We start from the raw sequence: 21,116 nt of genomic DNA on the forward strand, positions 1-21,116 counted from the left end.
CGTTCCGTGTTTTTTTGTGGGGGGGGGGGGGGGGGGAGGGGTAGGTAGCTGCGCATTGCAGGCGGGAGCTGATAAATTGGTACATTAATCCAGCAGTGTCAGTGGGCTTTCAAGTGGGGGGTGGGGGTTGGTTGGAAAAGGAGCTATGCATTGAAGGCAATAGCTTGGATGCATGAGCGCCATTGAGGGCGCGACTGGGCCATATCTGACGATGTGTGTTTCAGACAGATTTAAACGTTTATTCCATTGTTTTAGCATTTCACTGTGATATTGTCGAAAATTCGTATGCAGAGAATTCCCCTTAGGATGTGTAAAACTTCATTTAAAAATACTTGACTTGACTGTTAGCTTCACTTGGTATTCTAGCTGTGAACTTTTCCAGCGAATGGTCTTGCGTGCATATTCATGGCTAAATACAGGCTACCCCAAGTTATTCTGATCAAGAAAGTACATTGGTCCAAGAAACCACTATTCTTGACAGTTAGGCCATTCTGATTTGTGTACTCGAGAGTTTCCAGCGTGTTATATTAATGCCATGCCATCTGGGTGGTGATTAGGACAGCTAACTAGGGCCTTTGGCTAAATAACTGACCTCTAGGCAGCCTTAGTTAGGGTGAGTCAAAAAAGCAGTCGAATTTTCGAGGCGCAGGATACCAAACTTCCTGGAGAACCATGAAAAATCGTTCAGCTTTAACACTTTTCCGGTTCCATGACACCACAAAGAAGTACTGCCAGATTACCCGAACCTAGACAGGGGGAGAACCATAAGGATTCTATTAATTGGCTCATATTGTGTGAAGGAATCTTACCGTTACACTAAACACCCTCTTTGTATGGTTTAGTAGGCTGGCTACATAGGTACGCAAACCGTATCGTGGCGATACGACTCCCTGTGTTGGCTGTGAATGTATTTTAGTCACATCCGCACCTATCTACACTGTCCGTAGACACCGTTCGATGTATTTACTGGTGTTGCGCCATCCAGTTTTTTCTGATACTGGTCCTTTAATTGGCTGGAAAACCAGATAATTGCGCCCGCATCTACGCTGCCACCCTGATTCGGTCTGCACTGTACTAATACTCATAGTCAATTCATGTCATTGCCATGGGTCCTTCACTGTCAGCTACCTTCGTAAAAGGTTGACGGACGGAACACTGAGTATACCCTTTCTGCTTGGTATTTGCTGACCATCAGGACAGGTTTTTGTTGATTTGATAAATGTTTCGAAATTTGTTCCGTCTTCCGAAAATGGTTATCTCGGAAACCCGATAACTGATGACCAGGTTTATAACAGACCAGTTGTATTCTTAAAAAATGGCTTGCGCTCGAGGGTAGACATTTGCTGCTATTGTACCGCTCGAAGAACGATGTTGACTTTTACCTTGACCGCTTTGCTTCCCACGCTTATGCGCACTTTTGCCGTTAAGCCATTATCTCGACGAATGTAAGTTGTCGCTTAAAAAACACCTATACTGTGTATGCTGCGTGGCTTTTCCAGTTGCACCACACTTTAACCATAATTGTATGCATTCAGTTCGCTAGACTCGGCGTACTTTCACAATTAGAAACAGCAGTTTATGCGCAGTTCAGCTGCCACTAGCGTGCGCTGATTCATGTGCAACGTTTACACACGTTTTCCCACTCTAGAGTCCCATTTATTTTTCTCAAACGAAATCAGTTCTTTCTCCCTCAAGGAAAATATACTTCGGTATCTCGGTTACACAGCCAACTGAAATATGAGCCAGTCTTTTACGCGGTTGAATATCCCGCCATCGCCAGCTTGATTGGCAAGGGAGTGTATTTCGCCAACTTTGTACAATCTAATGTTCAAGAGTAAAATAAGCCTGACGGTAACAGTGACTGCACTTACTTAAGGAACTCTAAAAGGAGCGCACCCGGCTGTGGAAGAGTCATCAGCAACCTATTAAGTAGATTTGTGTCGAGAAAAATGCGTCTAATTATATCTATTTGTCTGGTTGTGCAATGATCGGAACCGGTATCACTAGGACTTTAGGTAATTCAGTACCTACCGGCCGGCCTGTTCGTGGTTAGATCCTATGCGTACTTTTCATGTTGTGCGAAAGACTTGCTCGATTTGTCAGCACATCAACTCGTTTGCTTCCTTCAGCTTGTATGGCAACTGCTTTTCCGACTGATGCGACCGCTGAGGGGTTTAGTTTCCTTAATTTGCTATCATCCGGGTGTTGCATGGTAGCGGGCTCTGTCGAACATGCCCACTCAAATGTACACCCTGATTGGAGGGTAGTCAGACTCATGTAACCTGCAGGTAGTGTCGATACCTTCGTGCAGTGTACTGGTACCAATCATACTGTCAGATGTGTTCTACTAAACTCCAGAGCAGCGCTATACAGTAGTAAAACTGCTTTTTGAGCCTTTACTTTCCCTCACTGAGTTATTTTAAGAAATTTCGTCCCAGTACATACCTAATCCTAGGGCCAACGCACCGATTCCGTCTCAATTCTCTTACATCTCATAAATTTACACCTCATCCCCCACGGCTTGCATATGATTCATTGTATAAAGACAAATTACCGATAACCGCTGATTGGCCTGCTTACCGTTTCGAAACCCAGTAGTCCCTGCAGTCATCGTATTAAATTCCTTTACTACGCCAAACCACCTCATCAATGGAGCACTGTTCATCTTTCATCAATATCTATCACTGTTTGCTGAGCTAACCACGTAAATTTTCTAAAGATCAGGTATGCAAGTCACTGAAAACACGATGCTTCGTTACTTGTTTTGCTAGGGGTCTCGAAACTGTGCGAACTCAACCTGTTGGTGATAGGAAACAACCGGAGGAAACCGTGCACGAGGAAGGTAAATTGCACACTTCGGAACTTGCTGGTGGCATACAACTCAACCGCCCTCTTGATGGATACGATGCCAATACAACATCGGAGTCTCACATCGACTGTCATCATCCGGCAGTTAACATGTCCTCAACAGGCAGTCCTACAGAGAATCTGGTAAGTGCTGTCGAATGCCTCATCGGTGAGTATCCTTCATCATTTCCAGGCATTTTGCTTGTACTGTGAGTGCTCCAACTGGTTCCCTGTGTTCTCGTTACTCTCGCTTCCCTTCGGACTTTCCAGTTACCAAACTTGACGACTGTCGGCTTCACTTAACTTGTTAGCGTTCAATTCGATGGCATCTCTGTGCCGTTGTACATCTCCTCAACCCTATTGTTGTTCGTTGTCATATTTTCTTACCTGATTGTCATATTTTCTTTACCTGATCGTGTGTATGCACTACGCAATCCAACCTCATTAACATATGTCACTTTGCAAATTAATCATTCGTGAGGAGCAACGACCTGCGTCGTTGTTGCTTAGTTTCCAAATCTAAAGAGGCACAACATCCAATCAAGTTTAGACATGATTGTTAACTGCTCACATATCCAGGCTTAAGTCTGGCTTTGCTTGTTTCTGGTTTTTAGGTTAAGATCGCCTGACGCGCACTGACTGAAACCCTTTCAACATCGCACCTTGTGTAAAACCTATCCACCGGTAGCTTGCAGTAGAATAGCTCTCGCGTGATAAAAAACTCAGTTCCATGCTTCTGATGAGTTACTGCTGTAAAGCGAATGCTACTCCTACAAGCAATACCGTCTGTACGTAGTTTGGAAAATCACATCTGCAGTTTGCCGCCGCTGCATTCGATCGTGTTTCTTCGCCCTTGTTAATACCTCGAATGACGTTCAGGAAAGTCCGCGAATAAGAGTGACTACAACAACTTTCCGAAAGTTGACTTAAATGAGATTTTAGTCCTCTTGTACAGGGTTTTCTCGCATGTGAAAGCAGCTCCACACCACTGTAAGAACGTTGGGTACTCTTCAGTAACATAGATTGGTTACCGTTTTACAGTTCCCGAGGTACGGGAACTGTCTCCGGTTCAGACAAGGGGTGGAAGGAAAAAGTTTCTGACGCATTTTTTTTACTGGTTGACATTACATTATTACATTATCGTATTACTATTATTATTATTATTGTTATTGCTATTATTATTATTATTGTTATTGTTATTATTGTTATTATTATTATTATCGTATTACATTATCGTCCTTGAACTCACCGATATCGCCGGATGCTTGGGTCATTACGGTTATGTTATCTATTATCCTAACTGTCCGCTTTACGGCTGCATTGACTATTGATCTTTGTTTTAAGACCGACCTTCCTGGAATTTGTGCTTATGCTTACATAAGATTGCTTAGGCTATTGCAAAACTAATCTGCATAATCTCGCAGAAGGAATTGGCAATAAAATGCCAGGTTGTTGAAGTGCGCCATGAGGGAAAGCAAAATTTAAAAATGGTTCAGCTGTAACACCCTTTCGGTGCCTAGCTGCCATGCCACCAGTAGGAAGCACGAGGGCTGGGATACTTCCAGGTTTCCCAAGCCTAGACAGGGGAAGTCGAGAGGTAGAGGTCGCATTTGAACCATGGACCTTCCATTCAGTAAATTTGCGCTCTAACCACTAAGCCATCTCATCCCGATGGAAAATAAGCCGACCCTTGGTCATCACTTCCAGCTAAACTAAATGGAAACTAAACATAGCTAGTGGATTGGTAGGTGCAGAACTGCTAATTGATTCGCAGCTGACCCTTAGCGAGTCACATATGTTATGCTTTGTGCGTTATACTTCCCAAAATGTTTAACTCTCTGCAGTGTGGTTCTACGACGGGTCACTATCGTAACTGGTACCTGGTCACTGCTCTTGACACTGATCAACTAAGTTAACCTCCGGTCCGTGGAAGTGACATTTTGTGGAGAGCAGTTGTCATGTGACCCCGAGTACGGGCATAGAGCTGCTGCATAAATTTGTCTGTCATAGAATAGCTGCAGCACGGTTAGTGTTAAAAGTGGATATACGCTTTTTGCCAGGAAGTCAAACTTATCCGCGTTGCCATAGAGCTACTCCGAATTGGCAAACCTCACCGAGCAGAGGAGATACCATTTTTACAAGCACTTTTTTTCTAATTGCTACTCCGCTTTTTCTCCAGAGTTCCATGATTCTTTGCGAGGAGATAAAATCCCTGTCCGCTTTTTACGACTTAGTGCAGCGAATTCCTGATGGGCGAGTTACCCTTTTTGTGTGTCGTAACGTTTGTGTGGCTAGAGTTGATGAATGTGATTCATCTTCCGATGCAGTTCACCGTGTTAGGTTCACTACAGCCGAACTACATTGTCTCAGTTCTGTTTCAATAGCCTCCATGGCTCTAAATCACCTCATCCAATTTTTCCTCATCTTTATTCTTTCGTTTTTGGTCGCTTTCTACCTTTTAACAGCCATCTAGCTTTAAAGCCAACGATGCAAATTCGTCCAGTCCTGGATCCCAAGTTCGACGTGATTTCATTCTACATGCAAGTGAATGCGCCGTATCTTCTACGCCCAGACAAGAACACGCTATGACTGAAAGACGGCAAAAGGTGAACGGATTAGAAAACAAAGCCGACCATGCACCTCCGAGACTAACTGCTGCCGCCCTTAGTTTACAGTTGTCAGCTGAGATGAACCAGCTAGAGGCCTTAACGACCTCTATTCAACACCTGACAGAAATGGAATCCTTGCGACAGTTTGCTGTGGCACAAGCAGAGACAGTGGGTTTGGCACAGCTGCTCAAGGTAAGCTGTTCCAAGACTTTGTTTACCGTTAGTGTTTTTCTTCTTATGTGGCGCCACACTGAAAAGCTTTTTCTTTGCCCCCATCATCTCTTAGATTGGTCGGTCCAATGCGGATTCCACGCTCATCCCGAGGCCCTCTGAAGAACACGCGAAATCGCCTGAGAAACGATCTCAGTGCACCTCAATGATTCCAGACAGCACACGCAGTGGTCACCGCTCTCCCCATTACGAAAGCGTACTTCGAGCAGCAGCAGAATTTCACAAAGTTAGTGTAGCATATCGCCAAAGAGACCCCTGAGCTGAATCCAAGTTTCTCTTCATCTTTTCCTCTTTTCTAGTTTACTCAACTTTCGTAATTTCCTGGAACTGTCCACAAAAGTTCTCATTACAAAAATTATTGACGCGGCATGCTTAACCAGCATTCAAGACTAATTCATTGTGAAACCAATGGGTAACTCATCCTAGGTGGAAGCTGTGGTTATTGGGCGTCACAAACACATTTAGTGTACTGAAAGATATGAGTTCAAGCTTGGTGTTGCCGTTGTCAGGCGGGACTCGTTACTGTCCGACCTACCTTATATACCGTAAATCCTATTGTCCCCATCGTTCCCAATCGAGCATTTTTGCTGTCCCATTGGGCCATTTCAATATGCCTCGGTCTTCATTGGCTTCCGATCCATAATCGCACCCTATCCCCAATAACAATTGTTCTTATCCTCTTATCCGTTTCCGTACTAATTGGCTGCGTTCTCTGTGCTTCCAATATTCACTTCGTGTTCGATGTACTGATAAGAGACAGTGGAATGGAGTGTCACAAAATTACGGATAGGAGTAATTCTATGAAAATGTTTTTTTTTCTCTAGGCACTGGTTTCAAGTGGGGACCTTTGCCTTACATTTTACGCGTTGTTTAATTCTACAAAATTCCGTCCAACCGAAGTATCTCCAACCAGTTTCTAAATCGTCCTACGATATCTGTGTATCTGTGAAGTTCGAACAGGCTTTAAAAAGCGTGCTTAGAGAGCATCTGACAAACATATTAGCTCAATAGCAGTGAACACGAACTTCGTGCCTGTTGTTGACCACGAAAGCTGGAGAGATTGGTAGCGAAATATTCTCAACCTGACTTAGCTCTTGCTAGGAAGTGCAAGGATGACCTTATTGATGGCCTTTTGAATTTCAGTCACGGTCGTATTCACCGTCTACATCGGTGACAATTTAGGGTGAACGGAGTCGAACTCCGTCCTCTTATGCGCCTGGCTGCCTTCATTCTTTTCAGTATAGGGTTTCTATAAGGGATATTTGTTACTGAAGTACTCTAGCTCGTATGGTGTTCCACTGTACTTCGTCTACTTGAACGACTGTCTATTTTCTGTGGGCTTCTGTTTAGCTGGATGTGTCTGTACAAACCAGTCCAATGGGTCATCATTGGTCCATTCGGGCAAGTGTGCCACCTCTTTGTTGTGTTCTGTTCTGTTCAGTTTTGTACTTTGGGTTTTGTTAGATACACTCTTTGACCGTTGGTCAGAATGTGGATTTTAGTCATGTAGTCGTCATCCTTTCCCTAAATTATTTTCGTTTGGTACCTCTAGTTCGGACAACTTTATTTTAGACTAAGCTTTATAATATTGTTAATTGGCCTACTTCAAATGCTAGTGCGCTTGATTAGTTTATTTCTGACGTGTGTTTCTGACGGACCCAACTGCCTATCCAACATACTAAGTGTAACAGACTTGGTGGTAGCTCAATAATCCTCTGTTTTAGAAGATCACGATGCTCCACCGGACATAAATATCATGCCAAGTACTCTTCTGCGTTGTTATTCGTACAACAACTTGTGTACGATATTTCAGGATGGAGGCCGGTGGCTAGCTTGAAGGCGTCCATGAGGGATTTCGGATTCCAACAACCAAAACAAAAGTCCGTCTTTTCAGCCACTGGGCTAGATGGTTTGAATTTTTTATGAAACGGGCGTATATAAGGGGACTATCGAGTATTTATGGTAAACCACTGACCGAACAGTTCATGTTTCGGACCCGAGCACAACCACTGTTCAGGCTCAAGAAACGTGCCATTTTCATATCATGAAAACTCGCCAATGATATAGTCCGATGGTTGATTTTTCTTTCTCCGGTATCGACCTGCGTCATCGTTATGCCAGTATACGATAAAAAACGCCAACTCATGTTGCTCTTGTTCCTTCTTAAGGCCATCCAATTGTTCAATGTTGTCATTCCCAAACAACCCAGTTTGATTTGCACACCAATATATAAGAAGCACCGTTTCATTGAGTTAGTTGGATCCTTTACTTTTGAGTGTGATTCATTCAGCTGGGTTTGCACTGTTCATGCAGGTGGAACGTCGGTTGAGTGAACACAGGACTGAGCTCCGCTCATCTCGTCGTATCGAGGATAAATCCATTGGGTCCCCGCTTTCTGCTACATCGGTTCCTAGCAGCAGTTCTGAGAAACAAGTATCCACATCGACCAACTCTGAAAATGTAAAGAGTGAGTGAATACACCGGACGAGGACATCTCTGCTCCCCCGTTGTTCACAGGCTCTATGTTTTCCTTCAACATTTTCAATTTTAGATGAGTGTGTGCGGAAATCCAAAACCATTTCAACGACACCAAGCCTGTCGGTTCAAAGCAAGACTACGGCTTCGGAGATTTCCACTGACCTATCTGGGTCGGTTTCTGCTTGTGAAAATGCATCATCCCTTCCGGTGGAAGCTCTTTCTGCAGCTGTTGATTCATCCAGAGCAGCTTCTGTGTCAACGAAACTGGAGGGTTCACCATTGATTGGCGAAAAACACTCTCGCAGTATATCCGCACATTCTAGCCATATTGGCAACACAAAACGGAAGGCAAGTTGTCTGCTGTGCCACATTCTTTTTCTGGAATTTGGCCGACCTCTATTTGAAACACCACATAGCGTAACAGTAATTCGGCGTAGTGTCGTTTTTCGGTTTCCTTCCTAGGTTTCTTTTCTTAGGAGGAGCGAAACACTACCTCTCTGTCTATGATCGGGTGTGAATTTCTGTACTATAGTCCGACTCCCACACACCCCCACATCTTACCTGTTGGTGATTATTCTGTTCTCCTGTTTAGCCACCTAGTTGTTCAGTCGCAGTTGCTGAAGAAAGCTCTTCATCAACTCCACCATTGGTTGGTGACAAACGATCTCCGAAACATCTTAGGTCAAAACCGACAAATAAGCTCCGTCCCCCAGAAGATCCATCAGATACAGTTAGCAGTGGAGCACTGGCCCTCGTGGACAGGTATGTTGACCGTTTTTAATAGTGATGGTAATATTTTGCATAATGGTGTCTTACATTTCCAAGTATTCCAGTGCTCTTATATTTCTCTGTATTTCTTGATTATGTCCTCTTGACGCATTGTGGAATGTCGTCACTAACATTATCATCAGGAACAGAAATATTGGTTCTAACGTTAGTGATTCACTACCAAGGTTTATATCTGAAGCTTTAAAATATTAAAAAAAATGGACGAGGAAGGGATTTGGTGCTAGCCTACCGGAAGCATTTGGAGCCGTCTACACTTCCGTGCACTCAGCAGGACTATCTGAAAAGAAATTGAGGGAACGAACCCCACTGACATTGGTTAGGTGCCATTTCTTACAACGTTGTTAGCCAAGCACAGGAAGGTCACGAGGATGTCATTCCAGAAAGCCGACCGCATCAACAACACCTAAACTCTTCGTTATCTCTTTCTCACCCTTCTGCCAAATCACAGTTTGTTTCATTATGGAGGCAGCGTGTAGGACAACACTCATGAGGGCAGACGTTGATTCGGCATGTCGAACCACTTCAGACAGTCGTACGGTGTATTTCCTTGATGGATGTGTATTTGTACGTCACCGAAGCACTAGTGCTCTTATCTGGTGTTAATGTTGATGATGATCTTGACGACTGATGCACCTGCCGCACAGTCGAACCCAGGTTTTCGTCGATACCATCTGATACTAGCAGTGCTTCTTAATCAAACATATGGAGACACTTAAGACCATCTACCATATCTGGCAACGTCACGCGTACTTTACCCTGGTACGTGCGACCCTTGATACCCAGTGATGTGCGTTTTCGGTGTCATAGACTATGGCAATTGGCAGACGTGGTAGTGTCTTCCATATTCGTACACCGACTATCAGACACACTACCGTCGGGGCCAGTGCAAATACCTTAACGTTTGAAGGTTTCCGCAACCTTCAACGATTCTTCTTAAATTGTAAGACGCATGCTCAGAGAGTTCACCTTCTTTAGCATGACTTTGCACATTGCATGTGCAGTTCAACTGCCGAAAGATACTATGATGGTGGTCAGTTTATTCAACAAACCTTGTGCCTGGTCTTCGTCTTTAATGATGAGGACTATGTCGTCTTCGTGCTCTAAGTTGACAAAGTTCTTACCAGCAAGCATCCGAATACCGGGGTTATCAAGTCCCTCCAGCGTTCGCCTCATTATATCATCGATGGCCAAGCTAAAAGATTGAAAAAATGAACTTTTTTGCCGGACACCACTTTTTGTAGGGTAGTTTTAAAGTGCTTTCCACACACTCACGCCCAGCGGTACGAGTATGTAAGGACCGAATTGTGTTCACTTCTCATACGTCGTTTTTTTAGCACGCGTGGCAAGAAGCATTGACTGATCAACATAATTGAACGTACCGTTGAGTTCAAGGTTGTGGGCCACCCGTACATCTGGTTTAACACCTGATAGAATTGGAAAATGTGGTTTTAAATCTTGTTTGATGCTCACGGGTTAGGATTTCGCGTACCGGCTTAACAGGATGAATAATCGATGACCCCAAAGTACTCGCTACAATGAGAGTCCAGCTTACACAAATGTGGTTATCAAATTCACTGCTAGTGCCCTGTTTCGAGGATGGTCACTATTATCGACTGACTGCGGTTGTGTGAAACTGACATATTTGAACTGAGCAGGTGAAAAGTTGTCGGGACCAGGGGCATAGTGGTATATGAGTTGGAATATACACTCGAACAATTCTGAGGCTGAGTCGGTTGGATATTCGCAGTCGATATTTCCTTCCAAGAGCCCAGATGGGAAGTAGCACGTAGCCAGATAAATTGTTTCCCTAAATAACCCGCACAATGGTTCCAGCGCTCTTCTCTGCTGGATATCAGAGAACCATTGTTCTTGATGTTTTCATTGACAACCGGCCCCCGAGGACTGGAACGAATCAAGTGGAACAACATGCGCACAAATTCCAGCACTTTCTGCATCCTCCATCTCGTTGAGCTTAGGATTTACCAAACTTCTGGGTCCGGACACGGTCTCACCTGACGTCGTATTATGTAGCGAATTCGTTCATTACCACAGACCGGAGGGATTCTCTTACTGATCATGCAGTAGAGCCGCCCCATGCGTTGAACAGGTTAGTTGGGATTTTACGCAGGCGGAATTTCCGGTATATCTGTCCCCGGTGATCGTTAGCATCCAATAGACAGGTGTTGGAGGAGTCGGTTCTAGTAAGCTTTCCTGATTTCCGTGTCCATGAATATCTCAATAACTGAGAGATGTGTGCTTGCTTTGTTCGAACTTAGAAAGGGCGACAATGGATAGGTGCACGACAGAAGTACACATGGACAATGACCGATCCTCTCGGTAACTGGTGACCATGTGTTTCATTTGGCTTCGAACCTGGCTTATTGATGACCACATGATCAGCTGATCTCCGCTGTTCTGCAAGTCGGTACTTCAAAGAAACATCTATTCAGCGCACAATTGCAGGATGCACTGTCGGCCGTCGGTGCGCCTTGTGACTAATCGAGGACAACCACCCAACTTGGCGTAAGCAGCGCTACAGCTACCTACCCACCATCGTCCACAACTGTATCCGAGTTGTTATCCTGTTGTAAAGAGAAGGGTACCGAGGGCCATCAAGTAAAGTATTTAGTCTCGCAGTCTGATGATGAGGTAGGTGCCGGTATACTGCCATAGAAGTTCAAATTTTTAGGGAACCTCGTGACCGTTAACCTGAAGGACCAGGAGACTGTTCGTCAGATTCCTATTCACTGAGTAGCCTGCTATGGGAAATTTTGTGACTGCCAAAGTGATCCCCCAGCATAACCCAGTGTCACTGAACTATACCAACCTCCTCACAGCGATAAGTTCTGGCCCCTTCACAGAGGGCTGTGGTCGCTAATTTGTTTTACTACCTCCCTGGGTTACACATAAACTCATTCAAAGATCAGTCATCTAGTTGGCGCGGCAGTTCATGCTACTGACCCTGATAACATGATCACATCCTATTGTTTTGTATCCTTACTGAATTTCAGTAACCGAGTTGTCGGATGACACATTGCGTAAGATGCAGTGGAGGCAGGCAAATGTCTTTTTCCTTATTAGGCCACAAATCTGCTTGTATCGTAAACGGTTTACTTGACACTATCTTGTCCAACGGTTCTTACCCGAACTCTCCTTGTGTGCTACGGCCGGCCGACCGTTGACTAACGGCTAGATCTAACACCTGAGTCGCTTTCTGTGAACACCATAGCGCGCATGGGGTCCTTTATGAACGGTGATTCTGTCGAGCCTAACAAATGATTATCTCGTTACAAAGACTCCTATTTGCTTCGCCAAATACGCACACTGTCGAATCCAGCCGAATCTCGTTTATAATTGCCCATACTGGTTCATATTGGTTCATAACGGTGCACGTGAGAGTATTAGGCGAATTTCGTCCAATCTGCTTTCAACTTGAACATAAAAATTAGGGGGTTACATCTATCTGATGGGCTGAAGTGGAAGGGCGAAAACCCATCGTGAGCTATCGAAGAGTTTTCAGAAGCCCTATGTGTAGTGTGTTACATCTGCATTTTTGTCTTGAGCAACAGTATAGATGTGGACTGTTGTTATCGGTATTCCTAAGGCCTTATTGGCAAACGGTGACCATCACGGGATATGTTTTCGCCCTTTATTTGTCCGCCAGAAATAATGCATAGTTTAAATGGGCCCACTAGCACGCCTTTTTTGCTGCACGTTGTTGCCATGGTCGGGTCGCACAGCCATTTCGGCGGCTTTTGGCGTAGGTTGTTTCATTGTATACTACTCAACGCCTGGTAGTAGTATGAAATTAACGATGATATTGATTGAATCCTGTTGAAACATCCTTCCTTCGGAGGCTCGTCCACTTAACATGTAGTTGTATGTAGTAGTCCAAATCCCCCTACTGACTCAGGTTACATGCTTGATGATGCGCATTTCTTGCTTGTTACTGTTTAATCAAGTTGAGTAACAATCACTTGTGATTTCCCTCCCAGCGTTCTTGCTGAGCGTGCAGCCATCCTCAAAGCTCGGAGAGAAAAGGCTCAGAGGTTACTTACGATTTCCAAGAATTTGGAGAAAGAGGAGGGCGAAGTTGTGCATCTGGAACGCACAGCACTTAAGGTGAGTGCCCGACGTTCCAACAACAAATGGTCTAGGTCAGTGAACAAACCAGCGACCGCTTTTTTTAATTCTCTAATTCCACTCGGGAAAGTGGTGGGTCGATATATGGCCTCGCACACTTAATTAAAGATGCGGCTTATATATGACCAGGTGTTGCCGCAGGTGCGAATACGCAAATTCTAAGCGTACACAATTTCTTCGACATTTACGTTTTGACGGGGAATTGTGGACTGATTTATATAAGTTTGTAGTTTGTCAATTTCCTGGTGAATATTAATTATATGACATGAGGAACAGACTAATCAAGTACATTTTGGAGCTAGTTCCTAGTTAGTTTCGTATGCTAAGCGAATTTTCACTGCCAGGTTGATGCGAAAAGCGACTCACCTAATTTTTGATCAGGATAGGTCCCAGCGGCTTCCCCTTGAGTGATAATTGTATGAAAAATGCGGTGTACCATTGCTAAGTATTAGAGTGTCCCTTAAGCTTAGATCGGCCATATAATTTGATACATATGCCTGGCTATCCATTAATACTCCTGACTATTTGTTACTCCAGCTGGTAATGAGTTGGCACCATCTAGCGATTCCGCTCTCATATGTAGCCAGTGCAAAACTGCCGAAGAGAGAGATCGTTCAGCTGTAGCCCCCCTGCCATGCTACCAGAAGGAAACATGAGGGCTGGGATACTGCCAGGTTGCCCAAGCCTAGACAGGAGAAATGCGGGTGCTATCAGGTCCCGATATATTTCCTGCGTATATTTCCTGTAGCAGATTGTCCTATGTGGATGCCTGGTTAGCAGAACATGAGAGATCAGTCGACTGGTCCTTTGGTTATTCCCAGGGGAACCGGTGAGATTGGCATAAACAAAGTTAAGGCTCCTAACAAAAATTTTAAAACGACCTTTGTTGTCCACATAGAGTACCCTCTTTACATAACCGACCTAAAACCCGTAGGACTTTTGTCATCATAGCAGAGGAATGCATATATTTCTAGTCCTAGAGTAGACCGATTTGCAAACGAATTTTGGCAAAATTTGTACACATCATAAAATCTCACTTGCTGGGAAGCACGAATACTTTTAGTAAATATAACAAGCATTGTCATATGATTGGGTGGTGTCAACGTGGGTTCTGCGTGTTAAAACCCCGGGTAGGTTGCAAGTAAGTTGTGTACTGACAACGTGTACGCATCCATTTCCAAAGGAGTGGGTTGGCTCAGTGGTTAAAGCGCAAACTTATTGAACGGAAGGTCCGTGGTTCGAACTCGATCTTTGCATCCTGACTTTTCTTGTCTGGGTTTGGGTAACCTGACAGTATCCCATCCGTCGTGCTTCCTTTGGGTGGCATAGCATCTAGACAACGAAAACGTGTTACAGCTGAACGATCCATTACGAAATGGGTCTTTCGTATCTCGAAAGGTCTTTGGTGGCGTAGGCTGCGCCGGCTCCATTTTCAGAATCACCGAGTTTAACGAAGTGAATGAACCGCTAATCTTATTTATAGGCAGCACAGTCGAAAAGAAGACAGATCCGCTCCATTCGCACATCAGATGCGCCTAGCAGCGCAGAAAAACATCGAGTGAAAGATCCCACTCCCACAGAGTCAGTGGTTTACTCTTCGGATTTCGCCCCGTCGGTCACCACTGGTCGCTCGGGTTCCCAGCGTCTGCCGGTAGCCGCGGCTGAGGCGATATCAAGTATTCGTGAATCCATCAGCTTATCCCAGTCCGGTCCGACTGGGAAGACAAGCATACGCAAGTCTTCTGCGAGTTCACTACTTATCGAAATTCAGCCATCCCTGATATCTGACTCTCGGTAAGTCGCCCTGTTGTCATAGTGCTTTTTCTCTTCCCACTTTAATTGTTCAGTATGGCTGGTTTTGCGTCTATTTACAAGTTGCTCGGGAGTGGGTGAATACGAGAATTTGATGGAGTTATCTGATTCTCCTGCACCACATACTGTACTATCCTCTAAGATATAGCGCTTCCAAGAAGCATATAACATCTCTGGATACCAAGATTAATGGAATTGCTAGCAATGAGGTGTCGTACAAGAAAGGTACTTACATGCAAATAATAACCTCCAAGATATTGGGGGAAATTGTCCATTGTCAGAGAAATGCACTCATTTGCATACCAATTTTGTTTTGACGGAAGATTTACCTGAAACCCAGCTGACTCGTTTGTGATTTTCCTATGACGTCGAAACGAAATAGGTATGCGGAGCAGTGTGTTTCGCTAATTTCTTGCAATTTGGGTTCAAGTAGAACATAAGGTTGACGGAAACTCGGAGACTGCACCCTTTTTATGAGCCCCAAGGAGGGCGAAACTGGTCGTGGGCTATCGAAGAGTTTTCAGCAACCTTGTGAGTGATGTATTTATCCATTGTCATTCGTGTGTCGAACCGAAGCGGGAACTGTAGTTCTTATTGCTCGGTTTCATTGTCACTGGACGATCGTTTGTTTGTGCAGTGTGGATACCTTCAGGACTGCATTTTCCTCAGCAATTGACAAACGGCTTCCGCTCACCTGCGGTAGATGTGGACCAGTAACAACCATATTCTGCCCATGCCCTTCCAAAACCCTAAAGGTTATGGGTATTCAAGAACCGGTTTTATCTCAAGACGTTGGAATAGAAGGGTTGGAAGCAATGCTCATTTGCCAACCTAAGTATGGATAGAAATATTTGGCTCATTGTCTGGACTTTAGGTCTTTCGTGAATATTCCGCCCACGCTTTTGCCTGCAGTAAAGCCTATGCATTGGTTGATCAATGCCACAAACTACCCCACCAGTGCAATGCCAAAACAGCGACCATAGCTAGGCTATTAAGATGACAGTTGCGTCAACAGTAAAGGTCGGTTCGACATAGCTACCAAAGGCAGAGGACAAGTTTAGGAAGTACTCATGAGGAGGAAGTGCAGTGTGCAGCAGTATTGTGTGCGTCTCTTAAAATGAATGTCATTCAGTGTTCGTTGCACTAAGTGTGGGGAAGGTCAAATAGTGAGATGTTTAAGAAATAGGTTAGATCGTAATTGTGACATGCGGACGCATACAAGTCAATTACATCCAAGAGAACCCCAATATTTGTCTTATAGAGCAGCTCAAGTGTACTTTCTCCTTGTACCGTTTGGTTACCACTATGGTTCTGTAGGAAGGGGAAATTTCGCCTGCTAAGTTAAAAGCTTGTGCGAGTGGTTACAAGAAGCGAATCGCTTTAGGCATTTCCAAGGTGTTCTATTCTGTAGGAAAGCAATTTAGTCTGTGTGATGTGATGATAATTCAGAATTAGGTTCATCACGGAACAGCTGGACCTTCTCGAAGTTCACTGGTAAATGGCTACCGACCTTCCTGTCTATATTAGTTTTACGTTCAGTCACATATCGTTTTATGTGATGAAATATGGAAGTGGGAGAGGGTGATAATGCGGCTTTAGTGAAGGTTGAGAGGACTAGCAGCTTGCATGCGAAACCAGCCCTTTTGCTACACACTGGGGACCGGTCTTAGTACGTGTTCAACAGCTATTCATTACTGATATGGACTGAACAACTAACCACCACGGAAGACCTTATCAGCCCCTAGGTGTTTGCACCATACAGGCCAGGCTTATTGGTAAGTGGGTGGGTTCAAGGTTTGCTCATGATATTCCTACTTCTTGCTTTAGTGCGTCATCAAGAAGAATGAACTGATACTCCCAGCATTGTGAAGAGAGCTTTTCTTATTAAGGAAACATGCCAATTTCACTTTTTCCATTATTTTCAGCCCTCGGGACCGAAGTCAGTCTGCCTCCCAGGTCAGGAGTGTTTCGACGACGGCCAGTGCGGCAGTCGGTGGAATTCCGAGGACAAGTCCAATAAGCAAAATGCAGACGGGTGTTCTCACTGGCAAGAGTGTAGTAACATCAATTTCCTCGCGACCAACTTGTGGACAATCTCCCACAGTGGAAAATGAACATGAACCTGCCGGTGAACAACACCGATTACCAGGTACCCTGTCGTTCTTTTTTCTTCTGCTCGCTAAAACGCTGGAATTTGCTATTGCTAGTCCTGCACCATCCGCCAAATTTATAATTTTTTTCACTTCTCTAGTTACAGTCATTCCCTCTACACTTCCAAAGGACGTCACTCCTGGAATAGCCTCATCTTCCTCCGAACGAACCACCTCACCGACGCCACACCGTCGTCGTCGCTCCCCATTGCCCCTACCTGGCCGCCGCAGTCGCCATTCGTCCTCCAATCTCAGCGGCCCATTGTCTGCCGAGTCAATGGATGATGAATTAGGCGTATGCTCAGATGCAGCAGACCTAGATGAACAGTCCTCGCAGGTTGATATAAGTGAGATGGAGTCTCGGATACATGCTTTGCATACCAACCTGCTGAAGCAGGAACGGTTGCTCTCCCGGATAAACAAGTTGAGTAAGCGTGGATCGAAAGATCGACTCAGCCGATTCCAAGCTACTCTTGTCCAGCACAAGCAGGTAGGTCTTACGGCCACCGAATTTGTCCTTTCACACAGCACGTACTTCGATTTCCATTATTATGTGACTCACAACATCGTGGTGTCATTTGGCTCATCCACTAATGCCATGATATAGTACTCTCAATTGATGTCACAGCACGTTTTAATTACGCTCGTTGGCTTACCAGGGGACATTCAATTAGTCAAAGTAACTTCATGATTTTCCATAAAATGGGTTCAATGGAGGTGAGCCGTTAGTTGGTAGAAGCCCCGAATGAGAACATGGATGTAGATGTTTTGATTTGGGTAATATCTTGCGCCTAGATATGAGAGGAAATTGAGAAAACGCTGAAAATGGGGAGTTCTAAGGGGAACGATAAACACCTTTCGGGATAATCGTTGGTAAAGGGAACTGGACAAAAGGCCGGGTAAACCGGTAGAGTTTACGGTTTAAGGAATTGGACGCAGTAGGTTGGTCGAAAATCTACTCTGCTTCCAATGGGATGGGCTCTAAGAAGTCCTAGCTGGCAGTGTGTCAGATTCAGTTAGATAAATTGAAATTTTTACCAATCCTTCGAGGGGTTCAATTCTGGTGGACCCCTTCAGGTGCTGAATGTGTATTTGCCAACTTGGGGCAAGTAATTATTTCGTATAGTTGTGGCCAAAGAAAAGCATACAGTCTGTTTTTCTCCTCTACAATACCATAGGCAGACATGGTTGGAGCATTGGGAGGATGGTTGTATCCTCGGTTATAAGATAACCTGGCGGGAAATTTCCGTTCGAAAACTAACAGATCTTTCAGGCAGTATCTGGCAAAATTGGGCTGCTAACTCTTGATTGTGCGGAAGACCGTCACCGGAATATATTACGAAAACGTGAGTAGGCTTCAGAGAATAAAGCGAGTGACAAAAGTGTACAAGGTATACATATGATATACACACCAGAGGGGAACAGTAGCCTACTACGTAGTCCTGTGGATTAAAAGTTGAGAAGACATTCACGTGGGTTGGAATAGAGGGCTAGTTAAGAGAGTCGGCCTCACAAACGGTCTGCAAAATGTATGTGAAGAAAAAGAAACGGAACCTACCATGATCATCTGGGTACCAATACACAATTATCCCCTCCAGAGACGTTGAGCCTGGGGGAAAAGAGCGGCTATTCAGGTGTATCAGAGTTCAAGACGGAATGCTGTGGGACACATAGGGAATGGTAAGATGAGACGAAAAAGGACTACTGGAGGTATGTGAGGTCACCAGTTACTTCGAAACTGTTCAGTGTGTTGGCCGGCTATAGTTTGTGGACTGATTTACTGTTATTTGAATCTTCATGTATGTTTGTTGACTGAACGACAGATGTCTCAAATGGGAGACGATACCTGGTAATCGGTGAGCCGTTAGATTTCGAGTAGACATCGAGGCCTTCTATTTTGGTCTTTTTGTTTCGAGTTCTTTTGAGATATTTGAATTTTCATAGATTCCCCCTTTCTCCGCCAAGAAAAACATTTGAACTGAGACAACTCCATCGAAGGGACATTCTTGGAAGCGCGGTATTTTCCTCCATTAAAAACCTCTGAAAGAACGGCTTCTGTATGAGCGAGGAAGAATGGAGTCGCAGTTGAAGTATTAATCTTTGTATCATATTAGTGGCCGGAACCGGCACGACCGGAAACGACACTAGGGTCTGTCTCCACATGAGCTTGTGTTTGCTTTCTAATCATTTGTTCACACTTCTCTTCCATACCTGACTACTTCAGTAGATAATCATGATTCAGTTACGCTGATTGTAACATTTCCTTCGTTTCTTATCACAGAGGTTAGCCTGAGTTGAAATTTTTCCCACTCCGATAGGTAGTGCCAAAAGTCCCCTTCATTGTCATTTTCCACCTCATTCTTTGTTATTTTAGTTATGCACCGAGATCATTCATAATATAAAAACACAGTTGGACGCATGTCAGTCATCTATGCATCTGGAGAAATCAGCAATGTCCGCGCGAGATGCTTCCCAGATTTCTGCAAAGAGTCCGTGGTCCGCGCAACTGGATTTATCTAAATTGGACGGGTCGACGAAGGCAGTCCCGTTACCTTCGGTTGAATCTAACGAGCCGGACTCACCAGTTGACCTTGTAGCTTCGCTAGCCGATGAGGCCGCGTTTGCCACAGATACAGAGGGCGATCTACAGAAACTGGAGTTTGATGATAAATCGGAACCATTGGGCGTTCGGACAACTGCTGATGACCGGAACCATGCGGTTTCTTCCGATCAGGATGAGGAGACGGCCTCTGCTTCTGAGGCCACACTGGTATCCAATGGCGAGAACGTCCCACTTCATGACGATACACCTCATGTGGAACCGCGATCATCTCTTCAGGAACTTGGCACGGAAAACATACCAAGCAGCTTGACAGCTGATGTGAAGCCGGCAAGAGAGGCGCTCGAAATTTCTGACAGATTAACAGATGTGGACTTCGAAAACGAAACGTTCTCACGAACTATTACTGTTTCGGATGATAAGTCCGCTCCACTTCGCACACCTTTGTCCGAAAACGTCGCGCAACCTTCGGCAGACGAATCGTTAACGCATCTGGAGCCTCCCTTGCGCAGTGCTGCAGTCACTGTCAGTTCGCACGTCTACAATACACTACTGAATGTGACAGAACCACTGTCCACATCCGACGCCTTATTGGTGGACAAAAATCAGTACGTCATTTTTCTTCAGATTTATGCAAAATAACGTTTAAAAGAACAATAATGGACTTTCATGTATTCTCCCAATTTCGGGTCAATTTGTCGTTCCTAAATAGGGCGGCTGGTTTGCAGCTTCCAACCTTTTTAATGAACTTTTGGGCCAAGTGATCTGTTTGATAAGAGCCACCACCGCCTTGCTTCCTTTTCATTGTTCGGTATGTTGTGCAGCTCAAAACACGGAGCTCTCGTGGTTTCTCCTCTTATCTGTGCTACACTCCGAATTCTTCCACATTTTCAATCTAAGCTCCCACAGTTGTCACCTTCGACGACTGCGCGTGTCCATTTATAAGTGGCCTAGTTTCAACTGATACCATGCACTCATCTTCGCAGCGGAGAATCTCCCAGCTTTGTTCCACTTCGGTGGTTTGTAGTGCTCACCGGATCGTTCTTTTCCACTGGCGTCTAAACCACAAGTTCATCGCCTGAGGTCTCAATGCCTTGTTATTGAGTACACTTTAGTTGTGGAGTGTTAAACTAGACGATTTAGGGGTATTCTCTTGCCACGGATATTTTGCTATTCGTTTCTTCTTTTGTATTTCCACCATCCGCTGTGCAGCTTCCCCCAACTTGTAGAAGGGCTTGGACTATTTCAAGAAAAGTATCGTAGTGGCTGTCCCGGGAACGAAATAGTTATGACGTCTTTAAAGCAACGCATTTAGGTGACATTTAATCGCAGCGGATGTGTTACAAGATGAATACCCTCAAAGCATTATCAGCATACCTAATGTGACAAATGATCACTGTAAATACTTTTGGGAGTAGCCCTGCATTCCAAACGGTTAAGTGCAAGACAGCAACCAGGGCCAAGTAGCGTAAGAGCAGTCTGGTTATATTGACTCTG

General features: G+C 44.7%; 1 protein-coding gene across 1 annotated transcript in view; it reads left to right on the forward strand.

Moving 5' to 3' along the window:
* T265_04340 (hypothetical protein) overlaps nt 1-21,116 on the forward strand; it is a gene marked incomplete at both ends in the record, with an annotated part of 61,628 nt that overhangs the window by 26,690 nt on the left and 13,822 nt on the right. The window contains 11 exons of the mRNA XM_009169049.1: nt 2,772-2,991; nt 5,313-5,648; nt 5,743-5,913; nt 8,001-8,154; nt 8,239-8,469; nt 8,774-8,927; nt 12,950-13,076; nt 14,581-14,891; nt 16,835-17,058; nt 17,161-17,549; nt 19,434-20,227. Of these exons, the coding sequence (XP_009167313.1) occupies nt 2,772-2,991; nt 5,313-5,648; nt 5,743-5,913; nt 8,001-8,154; nt 8,239-8,469; nt 8,774-8,927; nt 12,950-13,076; nt 14,581-14,891; nt 16,835-17,058; nt 17,161-17,549; nt 19,434-20,227 (3,111 nt within the window). The remainder of the gene's footprint in view (nt 1-2,771; nt 2,992-5,312; nt 5,649-5,742; nt 5,914-8,000; nt 8,155-8,238; nt 8,470-8,773; nt 8,928-12,949; nt 13,077-14,580; nt 14,892-16,834; nt 17,059-17,160; nt 17,550-19,433; nt 20,228-21,116) is intronic.

This window comes from Opisthorchis viverrini (genome assembly GCF_000715545.1).
Source record: "Opisthorchis viverrini unplaced genomic scaffold opera_v5_70, whole genome shotgun sequence".
NCBI classification, from domain to species: Eukaryota; Metazoa; Platyhelminthes; class Trematoda; order Opisthorchiida; family Opisthorchiidae; genus Opisthorchis; species Opisthorchis viverrini.